The 26753-nt window shown below is 44.1% G+C and overlaps 2 protein-coding genes across 2 annotated transcripts; one reads left to right on the plus strand and one right to left on the minus strand.

Annotated features, from left to right (window-relative positions):
- Positions 1-54: 54 nt before the first annotated feature.
- On the minus strand, positions 55-2032 carry ndufb1 (NADH:ubiquinone oxidoreductase subunit B1). The gene is made up of 3 exons (XM_083643618.1): positions 1876-2032; positions 552-696; positions 55-229 (listed from the first exon to the last, which is right to left on the minus strand). Exons 2-3 carry the CDS (start codon positions 689-691, stop codon positions 193-195), a joined length of 177 nt encoding a protein of 58 aa, XP_083499744.1. The 5' UTR covers positions 692-696; positions 1876-2032; the 3' UTR covers positions 55-192.
- A 143-nt stretch (positions 2033-2175) lies between these two features.
- Positions 2176-19995, plus strand: cpsf2 (cleavage and polyadenylation specific factor 2). Its single transcript, XM_083643610.1, has 15 exons — positions 2176-2311; positions 2757-2922; positions 3027-3186; positions 3503-3608; positions 3697-3826; positions 3932-4047; positions 4694-4881; positions 5123-5413; positions 5729-5829; positions 6620-6823; positions 7251-7403; positions 11740-11962; positions 13069-13398; positions 17394-17528; positions 18854-19995. The coding sequence occupies exons 2-15, from the start codon at positions 2774-2776 to the stop codon at positions 18944-18946; spliced, it is 2379 nt and encodes a 792-aa protein (XP_083499736.1). The 5' UTR covers positions 2176-2311; positions 2757-2773; the 3' UTR covers positions 18947-19995.
- The last annotated feature ends 6758 nt before the right edge of the window (positions 19996-26753 follow it).

Here is a 26753-nt window from a genome sequence, read left to right on the forward strand (position 1 = left end):
GAGGTTATTTGTTATGCAAACAAAAAATACACCAGATTTCTTTCTTTTTTACAAGAATGGGACATTTTTTATTATTTGTTGATACAACTCAAAAACAGGTAAAGGACTCTTCTTAAATAATCTGAGGATTAAAGCAGTCATTCACACGACATGTTGAAGCTCAAACAGCACACATTCCAGGGGCTAGTGGGTCTACTTCCAGGTCATCTCCTCACCAGGCTTCAGTTCCCTACAGAGGAGAAAGAAAGTTAGAAGGAAGCTGTGAAACAGACTAATAAGCTGCTTAATACTACTTGGTGAAATTAGTCAGTTTGTGGTCATGTTTGATTGGGTTATATAAAAGAATGATCTCATGCGTTGTAAAATACATTTGTTGATAGCTCAGTGTTGCACCTGCAACTACCCCTAATGGTGCACACCATTGGTAAGTTGATGTACAAAACCAAAGAACATGTCATATTTCTTTGAAATATCACCTGATCCCTGGTATTCGCTGATAACGTGAGTGTCACTTTCTGTCATGTGTACTTAGACTTTGCTTTTCTCCTCACCTGCTGTACAAAGCACTCTTGTTTCTGAAAGCTGTCAGCTTCTGGTCCTGTTGTTTGTCAAGGTACCATCCAATCACAAAGCCCATGGGCACCAGTATGTTCACCCAATGCTCACGCGCAAGTGCTATGAAGTTGACCATGGTTCCTATAAAGATGAGCAAAAGACATAATGCAATATTACAGAAAACTTGACTACAAATTTCTCCACAGGGATCATGAAAGTTTGATCTAAAAGCATGCTGCTACTAGATTGGATGATGAGAATGCAGGCCTTTTTCTGCAGTGCAGATTTTGTCATCACAGCGCTTGATGCTAACCAGTGCAACTCCAGCAGACTGCTAATTATCACTGACAACGGGATATGATCAGATGCCTACACAAGGCCAGTGGGAAAGGACTGGAACTGTGCCAGCCACTTCAGCCAGTAGCCAAACATAATAATTAAAGGCTGTATTCTTAAAAGAATAAAATGTACCGTAGTTGGTTTATAAAATTGTCTGGTCAATTTTGGCCTTGTGCCAGTTGATGTGGTTGGTGGGAAAAAATGTTTCCTGCTCTGCACAAGGAAACATCTGTCAATGACATTGCAATTGATGGAAATTGTATGCTGTACCACAAGGTGCAAACTATCTGGATGTTCCTGGAATAACATTTTCTTGGCAACAGCAGATTTCCGTGTGTGGACACTGGGCAGTTAACACTTACACTTTATGAACTTTAAGAAATGTATCTGATTTATGTCTGCCACAGTAGGATTTAAAAAAGTGCTGCTCCTGCAGAATAAATTCAAATTGCTGACTTAAAGAGGAATGATTTCGGGACAGTATGTATTAGCAGTCATTACTGTCTCATATAGCGAGAGAGGAGCTATTCCACCTCATAATTATATGTCAGTCACACTGATGTACAGTAGGCTGCTGACTGTTATAAATCAAATTTGATTAGTTTGCTATTTGGTTGGGGAATTTATAGCAACACAATACAAAATGAAACCCGTATTTATGTTCAATTCAGTCAGACAAACTATTGGGACGGTCAGTTGAACATAACTAGGCTACCATATATCAGTATGAGGTCACTCACACTTGACTTTCATTCATAATCCAGTGCTGATACTCAATTTATTCAGTGTAGCAGCCAGCAGCACCCACTGTAGCGTTAGCTAGATTACGCTAACTGATTAGCATTAGCCACTTAAGCAGGGTTCTTTGTGAACTGTTAACGCTAGAGTACAAATGTATGTCACTGTACGGTAGCAGCGGTAACGTAATCATTGTATAGTAAAATGACAGAAGGCATGAGATTGAAATGCATAAAATATTACCTTTTGTTTATACCAAGCAGTGGCCTTCAGCTCCTCACTCACCGGGCAGAGGACATTGGATTCTACCAACTGTGTAAACAGGGAGTGGTGTTCACTAGAACAATAACAACACAATATTGTCATCTGAGAGAGGTCCTTAGTGCGTTATTATATTAGGTAACGTTACAAAATTAGATTTCTGTTCAAATAGTATAGTATGTTAAACGGGGCATTTGGTACTTCGACTAAAAATGCCCGGCTTCTTATGTGCACCCCCTGCCATACTTGGTACATCCCTCTGACCTTTCACACATGATGCAGCGGCAAACATGTCTGCTTGTAAAAAGTGTACTCACAAAACGCTAGTCAAAATGCCGTAATATTGGAATTATAGAGTATCGATCTTATTGTGTTTCTGTTTCAATAGACGTAAACTTGTATTATCTCATAGTTACTGGTATGTTATATGTGTCTTTGTCAACTAAAGTCACTTAAATCCACCTGCTAAGATGTAACGTTAGCTATGCATGCTAACTAGACAACGGTTGTCAATTCATTTGCCATTGATCCAACGAGGTAGCTCTAGCTAGCAAGCTAGCTAGCTCTAAATCTAATATTGTTCGGGCGTTTTTTTTCTATTTTACCAACTTATCTGGTAGCCAGCAATATGTTTTGCATATTCAAATCTATTATACATCTTACCGCTAACGTTTAGAATTGTGGCCATAGCATTCCTTTGTCTCTTTAGAGTAGACTCTTGAATGACTGTCGTGAAAGTGAAAGTATACTAATAACCTGACTAGAACCATATTTAATTAAGGATACAGCTGTAGGTAACTCATGGGTGTGATATTGTTTATATGTCACTGTTTTACTCTGAGACTTTTTGTTTGTACCTGCAGCTTTCCAGCTGAGCAGAATGACGTCCATTATCAAGTTGACAGCTGTGTCAGGGGTGCAGGAGGAGTCTGCCCTCTGCTACCTGCTCCAGGTGGATGAATTCCGCTTCCTCCTGGACTGTGGCTGGGATGAGACCTTCTCCATGGACATAATTGAAGCTATGAAACGGTAACTACAGGATCCATCACATCTGATAAGCATCACGTTTGCCCCCCTTGTTCTGTGAATTGAAGCATGTGTGTGCTCTTTTTTGATGTTCCTTGGTCCCACAGGTATGTTCATCAGGTCGATGCCGTGCTGCTCTCCCACCCTGATCCAATACACCTGGGAGCACTACCGTATGCTGTTGGGAAACTGGGTCTGAACTGCACTATCTATGCCACTATACCTGTCTACAAAATGGGTCAGATGTTCATGTACGATCTTTACCAGGTGAGAAGGGAAACATTATTTATGCATGTAAATGAAAAGAAGGATCCGCACACCAAAAGAGTTCCCGTTTGCAGAGTTCCTCCTCAGACTCGGCTTTAGCTCGAAATGTCACACGAATACAACTCTGCAAACAGAGCTGTGCGCCACGGATCCTTCTTTTAATTTCTAAGTTATTTTTTGATCCAGCACCCACCCAACCTAATGGGCAATGTGATGTGTGTGTTACTATTTTATGAATGCATGTAAAGTCGCTTTTTGATATGCTTGAATGCAGGATTTCCATATTTTCCGTAACTATTTTGTCATTTCCGTTTAGTCTCGAAACAACAGTGAGGACTTCACCCTCTTCACTCTGGACGATGTGGACTGCGCTTTTGACAAAATCCAGCAACTGAAATACTCCCAGATTGTCAATCTGAAGGGTCAGTAAATTATAGACCATTATGGATCAGGAGTCAGCCTCATTATCTGTCAGATATGTATAACTGAATCTTTCTTTGAACCTGATAGGGAAAGGACATGGTCTCTCCATCACGCCGCTTCCAGCGGGTCACATGATTGGTGGGACTATTTGGAAAATAGTGAAGGACGGGGAGGAGGAGATTGTTTATGCTGTGGACTTCAACCACAAGCGAGAGATGTGAGTAGAGTGGAAATACACGTGAAATGGAGGCTGGATGTTTTCAATTCAGTCAAACTGTTCTCTCATGTCCTGTTGTTTTATTGTTTTATTTTTCTATTCCAGCCATCTGAACGGCTGTACGTTGGAAAGCGTGAGCCGTCCATCTCTGCTCATTACGGACTCCTTCAATGCTGCATATGTGCAGCCCCGCCGCAAACAAAGGGATGAGCAGCTCCTTAGTAAGTAATCTTCACAGGATTCTATAGTAATACCATAGTAATAAATATATCCAATCTGTATGTATGAGCCGGTGTATAATAACTGTATCAGTGATCAAACAGCCTTAAGTGTTACAGTATGTCACACATTCTTTTCTAGTTCAGGAAAGTGATCAATTTTCTTTTTTTCTTCTCTCTCTCTCTCTCCCTCCCTATATATATATATATATATATACACACACACACACTCATTGAGACAAAAAACACAAGTGCACAAACAGGAGCAGGAAGTAGTACATACATATTTTCATATTTACACATAGGGATAGTTGCATGTACCATACAAACATAACAATCTATGTTACAACAAAGCTCTCATATCATATAATTTAAGCCTAAAAGATGTTAAGATCCTAGTGTATGTATCAACAAGTTTAAAATAGCATCTGCACCGAAAATAAATTCTGCCTAAAAACAGAGCACACATGCTAATTCAGATTCAAAGTAGCGGTGTATTTTCACTTATTTCAGTCCTTTTTTTTGTCAGTCCTCAGTGCTTGTCTTCTTTGATATTGTGTAAAAAAATGTCTGGACAGGGTGTGATGCTTTAAGTTAACATTATGTGAATAGGTCAGTGATTTTTTTCCTCCTCTTATTTGATTCAAAGCTAATGTAATGGAGACCCTCCGTGGCGACGGCAATGTCCTTATTGCTGTGGATACGGCCGGGCGGGTGTTGGAGCTGGCTCAGCTCCTGGACCAGATTTGGAGGACGAAGGACGCCGGGCTGGGAGTCTACTCACTAGCTCTGCTTAACAACGTCAGCTACAACGTGGTCGAGTTCTCCAAGTCCCAGGTACCAACCACAGATCTAGCATTGCAATAAAAAAAGATTGTACAGAAATCCTTTTTTTGTTCATTCACCATGAGAGTTCAGATTTGAGAATTGGAATTTGTATATTTGACAGCTAGAATAAATGTACAGGAATTTATCTTGGTAGAGTTTGTGTATGGGACATGATGTCTCATTTACTGTTCATTGCAATTTGATTTCTTGGTGAATATAGCATTATTGTTAACCCCCTGGTTCCTTGCAGGTAGAGTGGATGAGTGACAAGCTCATGAGGTGCTTTGAGGACAAGAGAAACAACCCCTTCCAGTTCCGCCACCTGTCCCTGTGCCACAGCCTGGCGGACCTGGCCCGCGTGCCCAGCCCCAAGGTGGTGCTGTGCAGCCAGCCAGACCTGGAGTCCGGTTTTTCCCGGGAGCTCTTCATCCAGTGGTGCCAGGACGCCAAAAACTCTGTCATTCTGACTTACCGCACCACACCCGGAACACTGGCCCGCTACCTCATCGACAACCCCGGGGAGAAGATGCTGGATCTGGAGGTGAGAGCGGTGACCATGCCTGCTTCACTGTGGGCTTTGGATTTATCTCGCCGTGCAGCATTTGCCCTATGGGAAGCTCCCGTCTCGCACGTTCGGTTTAAGCTCAGAAAACGATGTGTGTCACTCCAGCATAACACCATGTCTTCTCATTAATAACAGGAAACGATGTGTGTCACTCCAGCATAACACCATGTCTTCTCATTAATAACAGGAAACGATGTGTGTCACTCCAGCATAACACCATGTCTTCTCATTAATAACAGGAAACGATGTGTGTCACTCCAGCATAACGCCATGTCTTCTCATTAATAACAGGTGAGGAAACGAGTGAAGCTCGAAGGCAAGGAGTTGGAAGAATACCTCGAAAAAGATAAAATGAAGAAAGAAGCGGCCAAAAAACTTGAACAAGCAAAGGAGTAAGTCCCAATATAGGTGAACTCATTATTTAGTATCTATTGGTTTATTTGTCAGGGACAATCAGAGGGCTACTTCAGAGCTCCCTTTGTGAGTGATGTAACAGGTTTGAAAGTTAACTGTGAAGCCTGGCTCCACACATATCATGGCGTGCATGAAGAGTTGAGCTGCCTAGGGGCTATGTAATGTCTTATCATTCTAAAGCAGTTCAGATTTGTCTTTACTGTCTTCCATAGCTTTTTAACGTGTTTATCAAATTAAGAGTTGGGAGTCCAAAATTACACATATGCATTTAAAATCATTGACTTCCTCTATTTCCTCTTGATTTCTTTTTTTTGTAAGCTTATATTTTGCTTTCCTTCTCATGGAAAAACCCATTGACACAGTCTTATTAAGATTCAGGATTAGATTATTGTTTTTGAGCCATTGGGATACACCCTCCATTTTGTTTGATCATTGATTCTACAGATCTCTTTTTCATGCCTGTCAGCATTACAAGATAATTAGTTGGTTCTTACCATTTTACAGTCTGTTGACAGCAGAAACAGCCAATTATGTGAAAGTCGGCATTTCTAACATCACGACAACAAAAATGCAAAACAGATGTCTGCGTTTGGTTCACCGCCAACCTAAAAATATGCGGTTTGGATGGCAATCTGGGATGAGTGCCGCTCATGCTCTTTCTCCTGTGTTTCTCTTTCTTAACCCCACCTGTAACTATATCATCATGTATGTCATTGAAGATGTTTGCCCTTGAGAAAATAAAGCTAGAGTGTTTGATGTGATGCACAGGGTGGATGTGGACTCCAGTGATGAGAGTGACACGGACGACGACATGGACCAGCCAGCTGCTGTGAAAACCAAACACCACGACCTGATGATGAAGGCCGAGGGCAGCCGCAAGGGCAGCTTCTTCAAACAGGCCAAGAAGTCTTACCCCATGTTCCCCACACACGAGGAACGGATCAAATGGGACGAGTATGGCGAAGTCATCAGGTACTGCAACGTCCATACATGTATTTAACATCAGATACATAGATGATAGATAGTGGATGAGGAGTGGTGAATTCCATTCCATAACAGATAGACAGACAGACAGACAGATAGATAGATAGTTATATAGATAGATAGATAGATAGATAGATAGATAGATAGATATAAATTGACTTATTATTGTATTGTGCTGTTATGTTTTGTTTTTATTATTTTATTTTTATTCTTGTGCTTGTTGTTTTTGCTTTTATGGTATTGTTTTAATTGGTTGACATTGTGCTTTAATTGGTTGATATGTGATCTTGATCTCAATGTGAATTACCTGATTAAATACAGGTGATACATACATACATACATAGAATTCTGACTTTATGAATTTCAACTTTTTAGTGTATTTTAACATACATAAACTATTGTTTTCTATTCATAGGTCAGAAGAGTTTCTGGTTCCTGAACTGCAAGCCACAGAAGAGGAGAAAAGCAAGTTGGAAGCTGGGTTGGCCAACGGCGATGAGCCCATGGACCAGGACCTGTCTGTGGTCCCCACCAAATGCCTTTCCAGCGTAGAAAACATAGAAATCAGGTCAGTGATCATCTACAGCTGGCTGCCTCGGAGAATCTGTTACCCATATTAAAGGACTAGTTCACCCACAAATGAAAATTCTGTTATCATCTACTGATCCTCATGCCAAATAAAATACAGGTGAAATGTATTAGTCCATATTGCGTAACACACAGGGAGGTGGCCAGCACAACTTGGTAGCAGCCTTCTCCAAAACAACTGACATCCTTAGTGCGTTATTGAACAAAACAAAAACAAAAACAGCCAAACAATCACACTGTGATTAGAAAAACCTATACACCACTATTTGTTGCAAATCAATCAGCTGTAGTTCAACTTCACTTCAACTTCAACTTTATTGATATCCCGAAGGAAATTTGGTTTGCAGCAGGCATGTGGACATATAGTACAAAAACGTCAACATCATCAGACATCAGGTGACACAGAGACACACACTCCAGGAGTGATCGAGTTCAAGTAAAAAAATGAGGGCATTGCCTCCATAAAGCAGCAACAATAAATAGTAAATAGTGCAACATAAATTTTACATCAATCAACGTGATAAGAATACTTTGCACTGCAGAATAAATATGTAAAAGAAATAGTAAAAATAGTAGAGATCAAAAACATAAGAGTGCATAGACCCAGGAGGGAATAGGGAATCCATAATCCTAGCCTAGCAGATTGAGCCTGTCGATAGCAACAGGGATGAAGGAGGCTCTGGCGCGCCGCGTCCTTGTTTTTGGCATTCTAAAACGGCGGCCAGAGGGGAGGAGGTCAAACTCCTGGTAAAGTGGATGGTCAGGACAGTCTAGAATAAGTTTGGCCTTATTCCTTACCCTCTGTAAGTAGATGTCCTGAAGCTGGGCTTGCTGCACGCCAATCACCTTACTGGCTGCTTTGACAAACCTTGCCAGCCTATTTCTGCTGGACAGTGTGAGGCAGCCAAACCAGGCCACACAACAGTAGGTGAGAACAGATTCAACGAAGCATTGATAAAACATAATCATTAGAACCTTACAGACTTTAAATGTGTTCAGTTTTCTTAAAAAGAACAGGCGCTGCTGGACCTTTTTGCAGACAGCATCAGTGTTTGTTTCAAAGTTCAGTTTGTTGTCTATAATAGTACCTAAGTATTTGTACTCTGGGACGATCTCAACTTCCATATCCTGAATGGTGGTATAAGAATTAACAGGTCGAGATTTACGGAAGTCAATGATCATATCTTTGGTCTTCGAAACATTAATTTGCAAGAAGGTGTCATTACACCAAGATATGAAATCGTCCACTATAGGACCATGCTCAGTCTCATTGTCATTTAAAAGACTTACAATGACTGAGTCATCGGCAAACTTCAGGATATGCCTCTTCTCATACATACTCCTACAGAAGTTAGTGTACAAGATAAAGAACAGTGAGGAGAGGACACAGCCTTGGGGGGAACCAGTGGAGGAGAATAGCTTTGAGGATAACACGCCATTAACCCTCACACACTGTGACCTGTCCGTCAGGAAGTCCACAATCCAGCCAATAAGATTTGGGTTCAGATTAAAATGAGAAATAAGTTTCTCTGCAAGGAGATAAGGCTGGATGGTGTTAAATGCAGACGAGAAATCAATAAATAAGAGCCTGGCATGTGTTTTTGGGGCCTCCAGATGTTGAACTAGAAGATTTAATAAAGTTAGGGTGGCATCCTCCACACCCCTACCTGCTTGGTAGGCAAACTGGAGAGGATCTAATTGACGTTCGACCTGCTTCAGTATCTCCTGCTTTACCAGCTTCTCAAAGACTTTCATCACCAGAGAGGTGAGAGCTATAGGTCTAAAGTCATTTAGGACTTTAGGGTTTTTGTTTTTTGCTACAGGGACGACGGTGGCATGTTTCCAAACCTTGGGTACGGTCTGTGTCTGGAGAGACTGAGTGAAAATAACCTGAAAAATGTCACTCAGTTGTGAGGCACAAGACTTTAGCACTCGGCCACTAATATTGTCTGGTCCTGGGCTCTTATTAACCTTGGTTTGTTTAAGAAGCTTAGTGATGTCAGAGGGATCAAAGTCAAAGACAGAAGTGTCCCTCACAAGTTCGCGGATGTCATTGGTTTTTTCATTAAAAACATCTAAGTTGAATCTCAAATAAAAATTATTCAATTCATCTGCGAGCTGAGAATCAGAGGAAAAACCATCTAGAGAGACAGAATTATTGCCTTTTTGAAGGCCTGTCATTGATTTCATGCCATTCCAAACAGACTTGAGGTCATTGGCATTGAATTTAGATTCAATTTTTTCCTTATAGGCACTTTTCGCCTTTGTAATCTCGGCACGAACAACTTTTTTAATTTCAGCATAGGCAGTTTTATCTCCACTTCTGAAGGCAGCCTTTTTCTCCCGTAGTAGGCTTTTCAGATCCTTTGTGATCCAGGGCTTGTTGTTCGGATAGGATACAACCACTTTATTTGGAATGACACTCTCAGTACAAAAGGAGATATAGCTACACACTACATCTGCTAGTTCATCAATGTTGCTGGACGATTCCTGAAAAACGGACCAGTCAGTACAGTCAAAGCAGCCCTGTAGTGCCAGAGTGCTCTCCTCACTCCACACTTGCACTTCACGTGTCTGCACTTTATCCCTGCGCAGCACAGTCTTATATGTGGGGAGCAGATGCACTACATTGTGGTCAGAGGAACCAAGAGGGGGGCCGGAAACAACTAGTTAAGATTTGTACTAAATTATGGTGTGAATGTAGGTATTTTTGGAACAACTGGTCTCCACTGACCAGTTATTTTTTGAGATGGCTATGGAATTATGCTGGTAACCTCCCTGTGTGTTATGAACAAAATGCACCTGTGTTTCAACTGGCATGATGGTGTGAAGATGACAGAATTTTAATTTTGGGGGGAACTATTCCTTTAAGAGATTTGCGATTCATAAATCATATTCATAACCATGAATCTTCTGTATGATTTATAAAGGATATATAATGTATGAACTGTGCTTGTGACTAGAACTCCGCTGGTTTCAATCCGCGGAGTTGCTGGGAAAATGTGTTGAGAATGAGCAAGGCACTCGTCCCCCAGCTGCTCCAGTGGAGCTACTCAACAGTAGAGTGTTGTGGCTCCTCCCCCAGCTGCTCCAGTGGAGCTACTCAACAGTAGAGTGTTGTGGCTCCTCCCCCAGCTGCTCCAGTGGAGCTACTCAACAGTAGAGTGTTGTGGCTCCTCCCCCAGCTGCTCCAGTGGAGCTACTCAACAGTAGAGTGTTGTGGCTCCAGTGGAGCTACTCAACAGTAGAGTGTTGTGGCTCCTCCCCCAGCTGCTCCAGTGGAGCTACTCAACAGTAGAGTGTTGTGGCTCCAGTGGAGCTACTCAACACTAGAGTGTTGTTGCTCCTCCCCCAGCTGCTCCAGTGGAGCTACTCAACAGTAGAGTGTTGTTGCTCCAGTGGAGCTACTCAACAGTAGAGTGTTGTTGCTCCAGTGGAGCAACAACACTCAACACTCAAAGTCATTTCTTAAACTTAATGTGTCAAAAACAAAAGAAATGTCAATCGACTTTCGCAGACAGGCTCCCATCCCCCCATCACCTACCCTTATAAACGGGAAACAGGTAGAAGTGGTCAGCCAGTACAAATATCTGGGGACAATTCTGGACGACAAACTGAGTTTTGAGCCTAATGTGAAGGCAATTCTAAAGAAAAGCCATCAGCGCTTGTTCTTTCTAAGGAAGCTAAGAAGTTTTAACGTAGACAAGTCACTTTTGAAAATGTTCTATTCTTCTTGTATTGAGTCAGTCCTCACCTTTGCATTTATTTCTTGGTTTGGGAACATAAACTTGACAAACAAGAACATGCTAAAGAAAATTGTCAGGACGAGCTCCAAAATCACTGGCTGTAACTTGAATGACCTCTGTCTTCTACCGTATATAAGAAGAGGGTTCTTAAGAAGGCTCAGGGTGTCCTGCGTGACCCACAGCACCCTCTTTACCCTGAGTTTTCTCTCCTTCCTTCTGGGCGCAGGTATAGGATGCCCAGCTGTTGCAGGAACAGATACAGCCATTCTTTTGTTCCTGAGGCTATTCACTGTCTGAATTGTTGAATTCAATAGTAGCCTACTTCATGCCCCTTTTACTGTTTTAATTTACATGGTTTCGTGTCCTTTTAAATGTATTATGTTTTAAGACATCCCTACTTTTTACTGTTTCATGTCTGTTTTTTTTAATTACATTTTCGTTATGCTGCATATGAATTGCCCCAAGGGGGATAAATAAAGATTCTACTACTACTACTCAACAGTAGAGTGTTGTGGCTCCCAGCTGCTCCACTGTATTAAAAGCCTTTGTCCTCTCTTGGTTCCTCCACAGGGCCAGGGTAACGTACATAGACTATGAGGGTCGTTCTGACGGCGACTCCATAAAGAAGATCATTAATCAGATGAAGCCCAGGCAGCTGGTGATCGTTCACGGGCCGCCAGAGGCCAGCCTGGACCTGGCCGAGTCCTGCAAGGCTTTCACCAAGGACATCAAGGTCTACACCCCCAAACTACAGGAGACTGTGGACGCCACCAGCGAGACGCACATCTACCAGGTCAGCATTGTTCATTTGATTTGACCTTTTTAAGTAGAGTGAATCCAGTAGCCTGTTTTGTGTTTGCATATTATTCTGATGTGGATATAAATGACCTAATTCACTACAAGGTTTGAAATGACCACCTGCCAAGCATCAAATGATGGTCAAATTTGTCCTTGGTGGATACATCAACAGGGGTCACGCCCACTCTGACCGCTAAACCTTTTGATATGATGACAGTTTGAAATGCATCTGTCTATTATTTATATACAGTCTTTGGACTTGGCCTGCTTTCAAAACCTTTCCTGCTGGCCACTGAGTCGAGCGAATCGAAGTAAAACAAAACAAAGGCTCTGATTGGCTGCCCGTCACGCTGGCTCTAGTCTGCACACAGTGGTAGCATCTAAACTTTTGAAAACCTCTCCCAGTTCTTCACTGTCTGGATGTTAACTAGCCTGGCATTAGTGGAAACTTGACGTTATTATTATGTGGTGACACGCAGCAGGTGTGAGGCCACAAAAAAGAACAAAAAATAATAAGACCAAGAAGATGGAAAGGATCCAATTTATAGTTTCATTGAGTTAACAATATTTAAAAGTCCAAATCTGCGCTTGTCTCTTTATTGTTTCACACAGTGACTGAACACAAAATACACACCAAATAGAATTACAGCAGGCCATGTGAAATACTTCGAAACTGTAGTCTATATTAATAATTTTGGCAAATAAAATTCACTATCCTTTCCATTCTCTCTTGTAGGGCTGGACAATATGCCCAAAATCTATATCACGAATGATACTTCAGTCGATACGATAATTAGTGTTAATTAGTGTGTTAACACTATAAAGACCATGGGAGAAACTGCCAAGACTGCCCATTTATGTTACAATGGATGTCTGCACCTACTACAAACATGTCTGAAAAACAAATGTGTCAAGTCTATTGTATCTTGCTTGAACGCATTGTACTGACTGAACACCCTGTAATGATGAGTCAGTAACTGATGCTGTAAAATGTAGGGTATATTGAAAATATTTAAAATGTATTGAAAAAGTATTTGATGGCGATATATCTTGATATTGATTCATTGTCTGCCCCTAATCTCTTGCCATGTGACGCTGCAGGTGCGGTTGAAAGACTCCCTGGTGAGCTCTCTGCAGTTCTGCAAGGCCAAAGACACAGAGCTGGCTTGGATCGATGGCGTGCTGGACATGCGGGTGGTGAAGGTGGATACGGGCGTGCTGGTGGAGGAGGGCGAGAGGGAGGAGGCCCCGGCCGAGGAGGGGGCGGGCGAGCCGCAGGCCATGATGGACGTGACCCCGGCCCCCGACCCCAGTGTCGAGCAGACCGCCGTGGCTCAGCGCACCATCCAGAGCCTGTTCGGAGAGGACGAGAGAGCACCGTCTGAAGAGAGCGACGTCATCCCCACCCTGGAGCCGCTGCCCCCACACGAGGTGAGGGGGGGGGAATCCGTTCTTAGTTGTGAGCATTTGTTGCCGACTTTAAAGCTTCACAAGAATACAATTTTTACATCCTTTTATGAATGATATACTGCTCAGTAAAGAGCCGTCACAAGTTGTAGGACATTATCTTCTCAAGTGCTATTAAATGCAACAAACATCAGTAGTCTCACTTTAGTCACTTATACAGGTCAAGTGAATTGTCTCACGCCTGACTGAATTGACTCTGAATGTGTGAGGACAGCCTGATGAGAGGGTGCCACGCCTTAGTTCAGCTTCACGAAAGTGAGATTACGATGGGAAATTAACAGCAGCCATTTTGGCTCCGGCTGGGAAGTTTGTCTTCTCTAAACAGTCATTTTGGCAGGTAACCTCATCTCAACACTCACTGTTATATGCAGATGACTTTGGCTGGTGAAGTCATACAGGCAGCAGGCGGCTTTTAGGCCCCACCAGCTGCTGCTGCTGCAGCCAGCAGACCTGAATGTTTTTGTTTCCCCCCCCTCCCCTCCTGAGAAACATTGTTTTCAGTAGAGGTGATTTGGCCCCGGGTGAGTCGCAGACAGGAGAGCTGATCCCATCATAGCTGCCCTTAGGATTCATGACCAGAGGTGGTGCTGTGGCGAGATGACATCTCACTGAATCAGAATAGACACGCAGGATATTTTCCGGTTTTACCTTTCTAGACATGAAGAGTCTTTGTTTAGAAACTGCTGGAAATGGTCTGCCGATGGCGAGAAGAGTGGGCCGGGGGAGGGGGGTGCGGTAGGGTGTATCGATAAAAATAAATGTGATATGGAAACAGCTTTAGCGAATCTGTAACCAAACTTGATTCAAAAACATGCAGTTTTAACAGAGGATGCATTCCGACGCATTCAGGCGATAAGGTGGGGTGGCAATGTGCCAAAAAAAGTGAGCACTTGCCTTTGTTACATCGCCCAAAAGCAGCCAGTCAAAATAGTGGTCGCACTAACGTTACACTGTGGATGATTTTACAAGTGGCATTCAAGTCATATCTGACTCGTTTTCAATTTATTTCTCCCCACAAAAGATAGGCTATATGTCTCGATATAGGCTGATGCAACTCTTGCATTTTTACATAGTCTACAAGACAGACAGGTCGGGAGGAACAAACCATTCAAGCCATTCGCAGCACTTGAGGAAGCCGTGAGTTTGCTCATTTAATTTGTTGATATAAGCGATTGCCCGAACGATTAATTAATTAATAGGCTACGTGAACATTAGCGAGTACTTTAGCCTATGCAGTAGGCTAAGTAGTAGGCTATCATCTCCTTGTTGCATTTTTAAACTGGCAGATGGGGGAGAAAGAAACGATTCAACTTTTACTTGTTTACTCACCTAATTTGGCTCTCTTCCAAATAATCCAGCCACGTAACTACGTCCATTCATGAAATGATTAAATAGCACCGGGACATTAATGGTTTGTAAAGTGCCATTTAAACCACCCGCCCACTCTGACATACATGATCCGGAACATGAGCTGCCGGTGTTAAACAACAGCCGTTTTGCCAACAATGCGGATCCTATACTAGGGTCTCAGATGGTCATGATCCGCACTCGCGGGAGTGCGCATAAGGCGGATAATTGTTTCTAAACATGCAGGCCGACCGGCTAGCAGCTGGTCATAATCCGGTAAGGGAGTAAGAGTAGCCTTTGGCCTTGTTGACAGAGTGACAGAGTGGGAGGGAGATGACGTCAGAGTTGATCTTTCACCACTGCACTGTGTGAAAAGCTGTGGGACTTCTTCTGGTCATTTTTCAGTGACTGACAACAAAGCAACACACTGAGAACAACACAGGCCCTGACTTTCAGTGCGCATTATTTCATCAGTTTCCGCACACATTTACATCAATGTCTTAATAATCAACCAATGAAAAGAAAGCGTGAGGCAGATTCAGCAGAGACTGTAATGTCATGTGAGCATTTTGATTTATGTATCTATTTTTAACAAAGTTGGTAAGTAGAAAGAGATGAAGCAGAGGAGAGTACAGAGCTACAAAATCGTTAGCCTCATAGCATAATTGCCTAAATTGTAGGGGTGGGGGAAAAAATCGATTCACCTAAGTATCGCGATTTTTAATGTCACGATTTTTTGGATCGATCTTTTATTCCAGAATCGATAATCGCAAATTAAAAAAAAAAAAAAAAAAATTTTTTGGGTGCTTGCAGTCAGGCCACTCACTGAACAGCAGGCCAGGCGCCGCCTACTGGTTTACTAGTGGTTTTATTACTTTATTAGTTAGTCTGAAGTAATAATTACACTTCAGGGTTAAAGTGGGTGCATCTCATTGTAAAATTGGACCCAAATCTGGCTTCAAACGGCCCAAATTTCACGCGCGTTGGCCCATATCGGCCTGGCCTGCTTGGTATCTAATGCCCGGCCTGAATTATGATCCCAGTCCGCCCCTGTTTTTAACTATATCGCCCAGCCCTACTCATGATATATAATATACAGTCTCTAGTGTATGATTCAACTTTTCCCATGTTCTAATCTAGTGTAAAAAAGCAAACAAACTGAAAAAATAAAAGAAAAAAATAAACAAAAATCGCAATAAATCGTAATATCGAATCGCAATAATCGTAGAATCGCAATAATCGTGAATCGCAATATATATCGAATCGGCACCAAAGTATCGTGATAGTATCGAATCGGGAGATAAGTGAATCGGCACAGCCCTACTAAATTGCCTATATTATAGTAGTAGTTAAGCCCACTAGTACAGAGATTCTCAACCTTTTCCATATTAAGGACCTCTCATTTAGTACTCATTACGGCCACACCCCCATTTGGTGAGATTGTGTCTCTTGGGTCTAAATCTGAAAATATTTTGTAATATTGTTAGATATGATTTTGTCTGTATTGTAGGTAGAAAACTTTAATCGAAATAGCCATTCTTCTACATTCTTTTAATGGGGAAATTTCCCCGCTTTTTGACTAGTTAATTTCAGGCACTGCAACAATACAAGGACAATGAGCCAATACTTTGCAGTTCAATGTGACATTACAGCAAGGGGAGATGCTAAGAGGGATGAGTGCACAACACAGGTTCAGCCTAGCCAGACAGCACTGTCTGAGCTCTCTCCTGTGTCTGACCTCTCTCTCTCTCTCCTGTGTCTGACCTCTCTCTCTCCTGTGTCTGACCTCTCTCTCTCTCTCCTGTGTCTGAACTCTCTCTCTCCTGTGTCTGACCTCTCTCTCTCCTGTGTCTGAACTCTCTCTCTCTCCTGTGTCTGACCTCTCTCTCTCCTGTGTCTGACCTCTCTCTCTCTCTCCTGTGTCTGAACTCTCTCTCTCTCCTGTGTCTGACCTCTCTCTCTCCTGTGTCGGTCCTCTCTCCTGTGTCTGACCTCTCTCCTGTGTCTGACCTCTCTCTCCTGTGTCTGAACTCTCTCTCCTGTGTCTGACCTCTCTCTCTCCTGTGTCTGACCTCTCTCTCTCTCTCCTGTGTCTGAACTCTCTCTCTCTCCTGTGTCTGACCTCTCTCTCTCCTGTGTCGGTCCTCTCTCCTGTGTCTGACCTCTCTCTCCTGTGTCTGACCTCTCTCTCTCTCTCCTGTGTCTGAACTCTCTCTCTCTCCTGTGTCTGACCTCTCTCTCTCCTGTGTCGGTCCTCTCTCCTGTGTCTGACCTCTCTCTCCTGTGTCTGACCTCTCTCTCTCCTGTGTCTGACCTCTCTCTCTCTCCTGTGTCTGACCTCTCTCTCTCTCCTGTGTCTGACCTCTCTCTCTCCTGTGTCTGACCTCTCTCTCTCCTGTGTCTGACCTCTCTCTCTCTCCTGTGTCTGACCTCTCTCTCTCTCTCCTGTGTCTGACCTCTCTCTCTCTCTCCTGTGTCTGAACTCTCTCTCTCTCCTGTGTCTGACCTCTCTCTCTCCTGTGTCGGTCCTCTCTCCTGTGTCTGACCTCTCTCTCCTGTGTCTGACCTCTCTCTCTCCTGTGTCTGACCTCTCTCTCGCATCACGTCTCCAGATTCCAGGGCATCAGTCGGTGTTCATCAACGAGCCGCGCCTGTCTGACTTCAAGCAGGTCCTGCTGAGAGAGGGCATCCAGGCCGAGTTTGTGGGAGGAGTGCTGGTGTGCAACAACATGGTGGCCGTCCGCAGGGTGAGTGTCCGTCCCCCTGGCACAGCGAGCCGGCTATCCATCAGCTCTCTGCTACACCAGTCACCACCAGGTCTCCACACAGCCACTGAGAAGTGGCCAGCCCACAAGGCATAATGGCACTAGTGTTTTTTTTTGCGCACATTAGATGCATTACAGAGAGATTTCTATACGTTTATGCTGTGCCGGCCATGCCCATATTGTGGCGCTGCTGCAGTTTACGTTTTGGAAACGGTGGCCCGGAGTCGGACAACCTACTATAGAGTGGTCAGTGCACCTGGCTGCTGAAACACAACACACGCTCCGGGGGAACAGATGTCTCGGGTCAGTGTGCTGCCAACTTGGCCAGCCAGGGGAGTGCATTGTCTTTCATTGTGCTTGTAGAGGTGCTGTATTTCAATGTATTACAATGTTTGTTTACCAACACTGTGGTCTTTTGGGGTCACGGGGCGTCATGCTTCCTATTACAATGTTTACCAACACTGTGGTCTTTTGGGGTCAAAGAAATTGCACTCAATGTACATTATTGATTAATATAGGTTTGCTCGATCAAATTATTAACAGTGATTAATCAATAACTGAAAATAGATGCAACGCAGACACTTATGAACGCCTATTCACCTTATTATTTGCCCATATAAGGACGCTTCCGCATAATGTAATTTTGTAATCGTATTTCCGTTTTAGACCCGGAAGTAGATTACGGTACTCCTTCCTTTATCATTTTTAGGCTTGCCAAAAAGCTGTTTTCAAGCAAAAAAACAAACTGTTGCATAAAGTTTTAATATTTTTTCAGATGAGAACGTAACATTCCAAATATGTGACCAGTTTATCAGAATAACTCCTATTTGGACATTTTTAATGAGCAGCGAGGAGCGCTGGCTGTGTGACCGGTCGGACTAGCTAGTACCTCCTACTGTAGGCTACTGGCAGTGAGAAAACACTGTCGACGTGCTTTTGTAACTAACGTTAAATGCTGACTGGGTACAGCCATCGGCTCCTCGCAGCAGTAAGGCTATGAGCATGTCTGAAGTTGGCCGCAGTGTAGCTGCTGAATGTCTGCAAACTTCATTCATAGTTTACAGTTTATCGATGTTTACCGGCCGGCTCACGCTGAACCGGAAGAACAAATACAATTGCGTCTTACACGGAAGAGAAAAAGTGGGCGTGGCAACATAAGGTGAATAGGAACAAATGGGGGAAACAGATGCACTATAGAGGTGAACAGTGAGTGGTATAAAGGTGCAGTCCGTGTGTGTGAGGGTGAGTGCATGCTGTGTGTAGTGTTAATGACCCCTGTAACCTGTGCCTTTCTGTCCTCTCTGCAGACGGAGGCCGGGCGCATCGGCCTGGAAGGCTGTCTGTGTGACGACTACTTTAAGATCCGGGAGCTGCTGTATCAGCAGTACGCCGTGGTCTGACCACAGCAGCAGCACATGGAAACACAGAGACTATGCTTTGATGCTTTGAGGACTTTACCCAGAGGAGAAGAGCGTACCGCACTCGGGCTACCTCTGCACCTCCAGCTGTTTCCTTTCAAATGTTGTTGTACATTTTTCCCTTTTGATATCTTTTTTCGGTTAACTGTTGTTGTTTTTTGTACTGTTATTATATTATTAGTTTCCCTCCCTAAAGTGCGAGGCAGATGCTTTCCCCTGACTGACCTCTCTGTGCAAACAGGCGCTGCAAACCTAAAGGTCTCCTTCTCCTCCTCCTCCTGCCCCGCCCCCTCACACTGTCTCAACCCTAAAGGTCTCCTCCTCGTCCTACCTGCCCCGCCCCTCACACTTTCCCAACCCTAAAGGTCTCCTCCTCCTGCCCCGCCCCCTCACATTGTCCCAACCCTAAAGGTCTCCTCCTCGTCCTACCTGCCCCGCCCCTCACACTTTCCCAACCCTAAAGGTCTCCTCCTCCTGCCCCGCCCCTCACACTTTCCCAACCCTAAAGGTCTCCTCCTCCTGCCCCGCCCCCTCACATTGTCTCAACCCTAAAGGTCTCCTCCTCGTCCTACCTGCCCCGCCCCTCACACTTTCCCAACCCTAAAGGTCTCCTCCTCCTGCCCCGCCCCCTCACATTGTCCCAACCCTAAAGGTCTCCTCCTCCTGCCCCGCCCCCTCACACTGTCCCAACCCTAAAGGTCTCCTCCCCCTCCTCCTGCCCCGCCCCCTCACACTGTCCCAACCCTAAAGGTCTCCTCCCCCTCCTCCTGCCCCCTCACACTGTCCCAACCCTAAAGGTCTCCTCCTCCTGCCCCGCCCCTCACACTGTCCCAACCCTAAAGGTCTCCTCCTCCTCCTCCTGCCCCGCCCCCTCACACTGTCCCAACCCTAAAGGTCTCCTCCTCCTCCTCCTGCCCCGCCCCTCACACTGTCCCAACCCTAAAGGTCTCCTCCTCCTCCTGCCCCGCCCCCTCACACTGTCCCAACCTCATCCTTATGCACGCAATGGACAAAAGGATGTTTGTTTTGTTTTCCTCCCGTTTTGTAATTAAAACGGTCTTTTTCAGAAATACCATTGCTGTGGAAGGTTTGTCTTGCATGTCCTCTCACTAGGGCTGGGTAATATATTGATATTATATCGATATTGTGATATATGAGACTAGATTTTGGATATCGTGATATGACGTCTTGTCTTTTCCTCATTTTAAAGGCTGCATAACAGTAAAGTGATATAATTTTCTGAACTTACCAGACTGTTCTAGCTGTTCTATGCCTTTACTCACTTAGTCATATATCACATTACTGATGATTGTCAAAAATCTCATTCTGTAAATATTTTGTGAAAGCACCAATAGTCATCACGACAATGTTGTCGATATCGAGGTAGGCTATTTGGTCAAAAAATATCAGGATATTTGATTTTGTCCATATCGCCCAGCCCTATCTTTTGTTTTTGTGACATTTCACATGGCTTTGACTTACAGCTGAACATTTAGCCCACTTCATAGAAAATACAGATGTTTATATTGTGTATTGCCATTCAGCCTAAAAATACCGATATCAATATTGCCCAGCCCTACCTCTCACATGGGTTGAATGGAAAGAAGTGCAGTGTTGTGCATGTGCTAGGGCTGCACAATATGCAAAAAAAAAAGATATTGGGATGATACTAACAGAGATTGCGATATGTGATACGATTTTAGTGGTAATGGTAATTTTTGTATTTCATTTTCACTGAAAAAAATAGATTTTTACTGGGGTCTGCAGCACCAAACAAGCACGTTCCCTTACGTCTGGAGAATATGATTTGTCGGGCGGGGCATCTCTGTAGCATCACAATGCTTCATTTAATGCTGTGTTGTGACACATTTAACCTTTATCCAATAATTGCCAGCTCCTGCCATTTGGATATTGCACTCTGCCATATTGCAGATTGCATTCGATTGAGATTCGATTAATTGTGCAGCCCTAGCATGTGCCATTCGTAGTACACTGCCTAGGTCGACTAGTTAGTGCAATAACACCAGATGGAGACATTTTTCAGCCGTATATCTGCCAGTCTCTGAATGCCTATATGAAATGTGTCCATGCAGCAGGGCCATCTGTAATGCAGGGCTGAGTCTGAGATGACACATTGTCCCCGAAGTGATAACTGGGATTGAGAGGAATTCAGCCCGCCTCGTAAATAGTGAGGTAGGATTAACGTTTCACTTTATATTCCAGGTAACACACTCTCGCAGCAGAAACTGTTTACTGTTTTTTTTTTGAGAGAGAGTGTAAATAATAATAATGAAACGGTTCACCAGTTTGTTTTCTTATCTTTTCTGGACACATGGATATTTGGCATCATCACTGCGGTGTCCCAGTGAGGTCTAACCAGTCAGGTATCAGGACCTTGGGCGATAAGAGGGAGAGTTAACTGGCGCGGGGGATGGGGGGCAGGGGGGTCGTCTTTGGCAGAGTGGTGCATCCGCTGCAGCAGCGGTGGCACATTGACTCGGTTGATTACGTTTGCACTGTTGTGTGAATCCTCCACATGGCCAGCTGTGGAATGGCACTTTTATGGCTATATACCCAAAACAACCCCCCTGCTGACAGTACGTGTGACATCATACTAGTAGGTCATGGAGACTCCTCCCTCACCGGTATGCAGAGTGGGGTACGTGTGTGTGTGTGTGTGTGTGTGAGAGAGTGCTGATCATGCACATGATTGGAGGAGTTAGGCTTGAGCACGGATGGCTGGCTGGCTTCATACAGTTGCATAACATACAGTTTTGCACTTTAGAAACATTAAAATTTAAATGCTTTTAATCCGTGGCTCACACAGACAAAAAAAAAACTTCCATGTCACCAATGATGCCTTTTTGTTTTTTTATTCACTTATTTATTTCCTGGTGAACTTCAGTAACCTGTGACAGGAAGACAGACGTTGAGTGAGTGAGAGAGAGCTAGAGTGGAGATGAAGAGGAGAGAGAGGCTCTTCTGTGCCACAGAGCATGCCAGCCCTGCCCGGTCACTACTTTTCATTTTGATAATTGACCCGGGAAGGGCAGAAATGTCCATCAGCTAATCCTCTTAGCCTTCATAATGCTGACTCTGTCACAGAAGCCTCTGTTTTAATGTAACAAGCAGCTAAGCCTGCGTGGGGGCCGAGTTGCACCGAGGCCGCGCTGCTCCCCTGGAGGCCGGCAGGATGGTCCACTCGCAAACTCCAACAAGTGTTGTGACAATCTGTCGGACCACGCCAGATGTTAAATCCACAAACTGCCCCCCGCGAGCGGTTTTCACGCCTGGGGCAGGATCACAGCTGCACCACGCAGGAGCATCTTGCTCATTCATGTATATCCATAACATCAATGTAATCATTTGAAAGGGGCTATGAAACACTATATTATATGAATATTCAAACAGCATACAGCAGAAGGGGGGGGGGGGGGGTCCTGTCATATCCAGCTCTCAAAGAGGAATTTTGGCTTGTCTTTTGGATAAAATGGACAATCCCCTGAAAGTTGTTTTTCCACTGTTGCTTTATATTTTAACCATGTGTTGACAAGATCAAGGAAAAGGCAATGCAGTGTGCAACCCTTTGGCATCATGAAATGCATTGTTCCAGATGGTTTGTTTCATGCTCCCATACTTAAGTTCAGATGTCTTTATAATTCTGTTTCACCCATCTCGAGCAATGCAAATAGATTAAGTTGTAGAATAGTTTTGATTTTCCACAATTTTTCATACTCATAACAGTCAAATTAACAGACAAGTAGTGATTCGGAAACACATTTTCCAGAGAGACAACTTAAAAGTCCAGTTGTGTGTGGAACTGCCCTTAAAGCCATCTTCAGAAGCTATGGGTAGTTCTTTATGCGGGCTGTGGAAACTGGGTTTCGTCTTTCTGTTTTCATACTCTCTCTTCCTCCTCACTCACTTCCTCTCTCCACCTCTCCCGGGACTCTCCCCCGGGCTTACTGTCCATCTCTTTCCTAATTCCTGCCCATCTCTGGGTAATCCCTTTGTGCCAGCATCCTCCTGTAGTCATGGTCCTCAGCGAGGGAGGCGCTCGTGCCCCCTCACACTTAAGATGCACCTTAACACCTGGAAAGGCTGGGTTGAGTGAGAATCCTGAATTACACCATTACTGAGGTGATCCTCTTATGCGACCTGCTCTTCTCGCCCATCCACAAAGCAGGAATGCTCACGAGCACAAATCCACAAAGGCACTTGATGCCAGATTGTCCACAGTCCACAATATTAGCATCTGCCATGTTGCCTTTGTGAGAAAACAATGCTTTTTGTTGGGCGCGTTCGTGGCTCCCTGACAGAGCCGTGTGGATGACTTGGCGATCGTGTCAGATATTCAGGACAGATCACAGGAGATTGTTGTGCTTGGCTCCAACACAAACGCCACATTCTCTCTGTTACCCGAGGCGACGGGACACGCGGGGAGCACGTTCTTGGATGAGGGCCGTGTTATTAGCCCCTTAGCAAAGCGCATTGAGGCTGACATGCGCTTCCAGCCAGTCAGCAGAATGGAACCTGGCTGGCCTGCTCTTTCCGCTCAGCACATCAGTGGTACGCGGCCTTATCTGATGTGACGCGGCTGACACCACCTGGAGAGCTGCGAGCGAGGAGACCCTGCCCATGATTCATTCAAGCTTAGCGACGTGAGGAGAATGAGCTTTCTGTGTGTTTAGCCCCGGCAGAAGACTCCCAGATACCCAGGCCGGGCTCTCCCATCACGACAGGAGGCCGCATGCCAACGTTGAATCATCTCATCGTATGATGTTGATGTGAAACTGAGTCGAGGGTGTGTGAGGAGCGTGACTTTGGAGAAGTGACTCAGCACCACAACCTTTGTCTGTGTGCAGTTCAGTTGTCGCTGACACTCATAGGGGTGGTCAGCAGACCTGGGCCAAATAATGTTTCCAAATGTTTCCGTTGATGAGGATATCGATGATATCGGCACGTCATCATCGGAATCGGCCGATAAAGGCTTTCAAATGAAATATCGGCATCGGCCCGAAATGAGCATTTCTGCCAATATGACAGGCTTTAATTATGCCCAAATGCTCGATGCTTATATAAATAAGAAATATGGCATGTTTTACATAACCTAAGTTGAAGTAGTTTTCTTATTTTACCCAGTGAATGTGTACATATTGAAATGCATTGTATTTCTGTCTGCATCTGCCGGTGGGCCATCACGATAAGAGTAGACATAATAATAATAATCCACTACAGGAGAGACTTGATGTTCTCTGAAATTAGGTAGGGAAATATGTGCACATATATCTGTATCGGCAACTGGCCAAAAGATATCAGTAAAAAAGCCAATATCTTGCATCCTACTTTTAATCTACTCAAAGCATGAATTCAGATAGTGTCGGCTAAGTTGCCAATCACAGAAAAATAATGCTAAATTGAGATTTAAATAGCCTAAACGTGCTGGCACTCGAAAGGCAAACCCCACCCATCTCATGCTGAAGGCAGGATCAAACTAATACTATTTCAGGTCTTATATCCGTGTAAATGTGATCTGGTGCAGCTCTGACAGAAACTGAGTGGAGCAGTCAATGGATGGGAAGCAATCCAAATGGAGTCAAAGGTTTTTACTGTCCCTCTTCTTCTACTCACTGTTAGTCTCTCAAGCCAAACTATCTCTTCTACCATCTTTGAATGCTCCAAAGACAGTGGCCCCGTTCCAATACCCATACTTGTACTTCTTTCTTGTAGTATGTACTGCCGCTGCCCTCACAAAGTATGGATTGTAGTGTGCAGCATGCATGCAAAATGCATACTATTGGGACACACTACGTCTGTCGTCACGTGAGCTTCCTGAACTCCGACCTCTTGCTCACTTCCGCCGACGTCCGCAGCGCCACATTTGAGTGTTTTTTTTATTTATTTTTATTCAATAAACAAAGTCTGGCAGTAACAAACAGTACATTATACAAAAAATTCAGACTAAACATTTACAAAATTGGAACAGACAATCAAATAAACAAAATAAAATAAATAAAGCAAAAACATTAAGTCAGAGATCTAAACAAGATATGCATGTTTTGGTACACACCATGCTTGTTTGGTTTTAACATATTTCAAGGCTTTCTTAAAGTTAATTATCTCATTCATGAACACGCAGCTCAGTCAGTGCGACGTAACTCCAGTAGGTGGCTGTTAAAAATCCCAAGCTTGATTTCTGGACTTCATTTACCATAATGCATCACTCCCTCACCTGTTCCTCTTGCACCTCACCCAGCTGCTCACAATTACCTAATCACCCTGCACACTCCCTTTAAAACCTCAGTCAGTTTCACTCCCAGTTGAGAGCTGGCCTGCCACCATTGTGCAGCACCAAACCGACCAACAAATGTTTGCATCACTGTGTTAGACTCGAACCTGCAAGGTGATGCCCACCAGTAAGTAGACAACTATGTACCTTTTTATGTTAACTGTGTACCTTTTTATGTTATGTTTGATTTCTTTACCTGATGTCATGCATCTGAGTTATGTTTATCTTGCCTATGAACAGGCCCTGTCCGACCAGTGGAGCCACACACCAACCGGTGTGAAACTTATTTTGACCTTAATTTAGTGGATGCATAACAAATGTAAGCTTATATTCCTTTTGTTATTTTTAGTTAGTTCTGGTGGGCACATCAATGTACTAATACTTTGTTGTTTATTATTGTACAGAAATCATCCATCCATCCGTACATCCATTCATCCATCCAATCAACCTGCGCCGAACCTACTACAAAATAAATGGTTAAACGGCCCTTGGATCCTTGTGTTTTAATGTGCACACCAGTCAGAGGCTCTCTGATCCATACAAACAGTTTCCTCAACCAACATCTTTGAAATCTAACTATCCCACCAATCACAGTCTTTTTCATGGTCCTTCGAACAGCCAGATTGAGCCTCTGACTGGATATGGATCCAAGGGCCGAACTACAGCTTGGGACGGATGCAGGCATAAGACAAGCAGAGAGAGGAGGCCACCACCATACCTCCAGGACTACCACACCAAATTCCAGAACCAGGCCAGCTCTCCAAGGTCCAACCTGCTGTGGCACCCAGCCTTAAACCTCCCATGTTCCCCAGCCCTATTGTTAAACCTGCTGTGGTGCTCAGCCTTAGTTTAAACCTGCTGTGGTACCCAGCCTTAGACCTCCCAGGTTACCAAGTCCTATTGTTAAACCTGCTGTGGTGCCCAGCCTTAGACCTCCCATGTTACCCAGCCTTAGACCTCCCAGGTTACCAAGTCCTATTGTTAAACCTGCTGTGGTGCCCAGCCTTAGACCTCCTATGTTACCCAGCCTTAGACCTCCCATGTTACCCAGCCTTAGACCTCCCAGGTTACCAAGTCCTAATGTTAAACCTGCTGTGGTGCCCAGCCTTAGACCTCCCATGTTCCCCAGCCCTATAGACCAAATCAGCGGGATGTTTACATTTACTTCCGGGTACCCCTGAGGTCCACACATTATAATGGCGGTGGACGGCACAAACTGACGTGTTGAAGACAAAAACAGACAAAGAAGACACAAATGGTTCGTCCGTGTTGTGTTGTTGTTTAATATCATTCATAACAACACTTTTCACTAACGTTAGTGGAGACCAGACTAGCTAATTTACCTGTTGGACCAGACCAGAGTAGACTTGAAGCTAAATTAACTTGGCATCAGTAGCTCTGTCTGTAATAACCTCGCGTCACCAGGCTCTTCTCACGAGTCTGCAAAAGAAACAGCGAGTTTGACAGAAACAAACGTTATTAGCTAGCTAACACTACATA

This window comes from Poromitra crassiceps (assembly GCF_964638095.1).
Source record: "Poromitra crassiceps genome assembly, chromosome: 9".
NCBI classification, from domain to species: domain Eukaryota; kingdom Metazoa; phylum Chordata; class Actinopteri; order Beryciformes; family Melamphaidae; genus Poromitra; species Poromitra crassiceps.

Coding starts and splice junctions, on each gene's coding strand:
- ndufb1 (XM_083643618.1), bottom strand. CDS start 691: ATGGTCAACTTCATAGCACTTGCGCGTGAGCATTGGGTGAACATACTG. Junction 230..551: donor AAGAGTGCTTTGTACAGCAG/GTGAGGAGAAAA, acceptor TCTCCTCTGTAG/GGAACTGAAGCCTGGTGAGG.
- cpsf2 (XM_083643610.1), top strand. CDS start 2,774: ATGACGTCCATTATCAAGTTGACAGCTGTGTCAGGGGTGCAGGAGGAG. Junction 4,882..5,122: donor TCGAGTTCTCCAAGTCCCAG/GTACCAACCACA, acceptor GGTTCCTTGCAG/GTAGAGTGGATGAGTGACAA. Junction 5,830..6,619: donor AAACTTGAACAAGCAAAGGA/GTAAGTCCCAAT, acceptor TGTGATGCACAG/GGTGGATGTGGACTCCAGTG.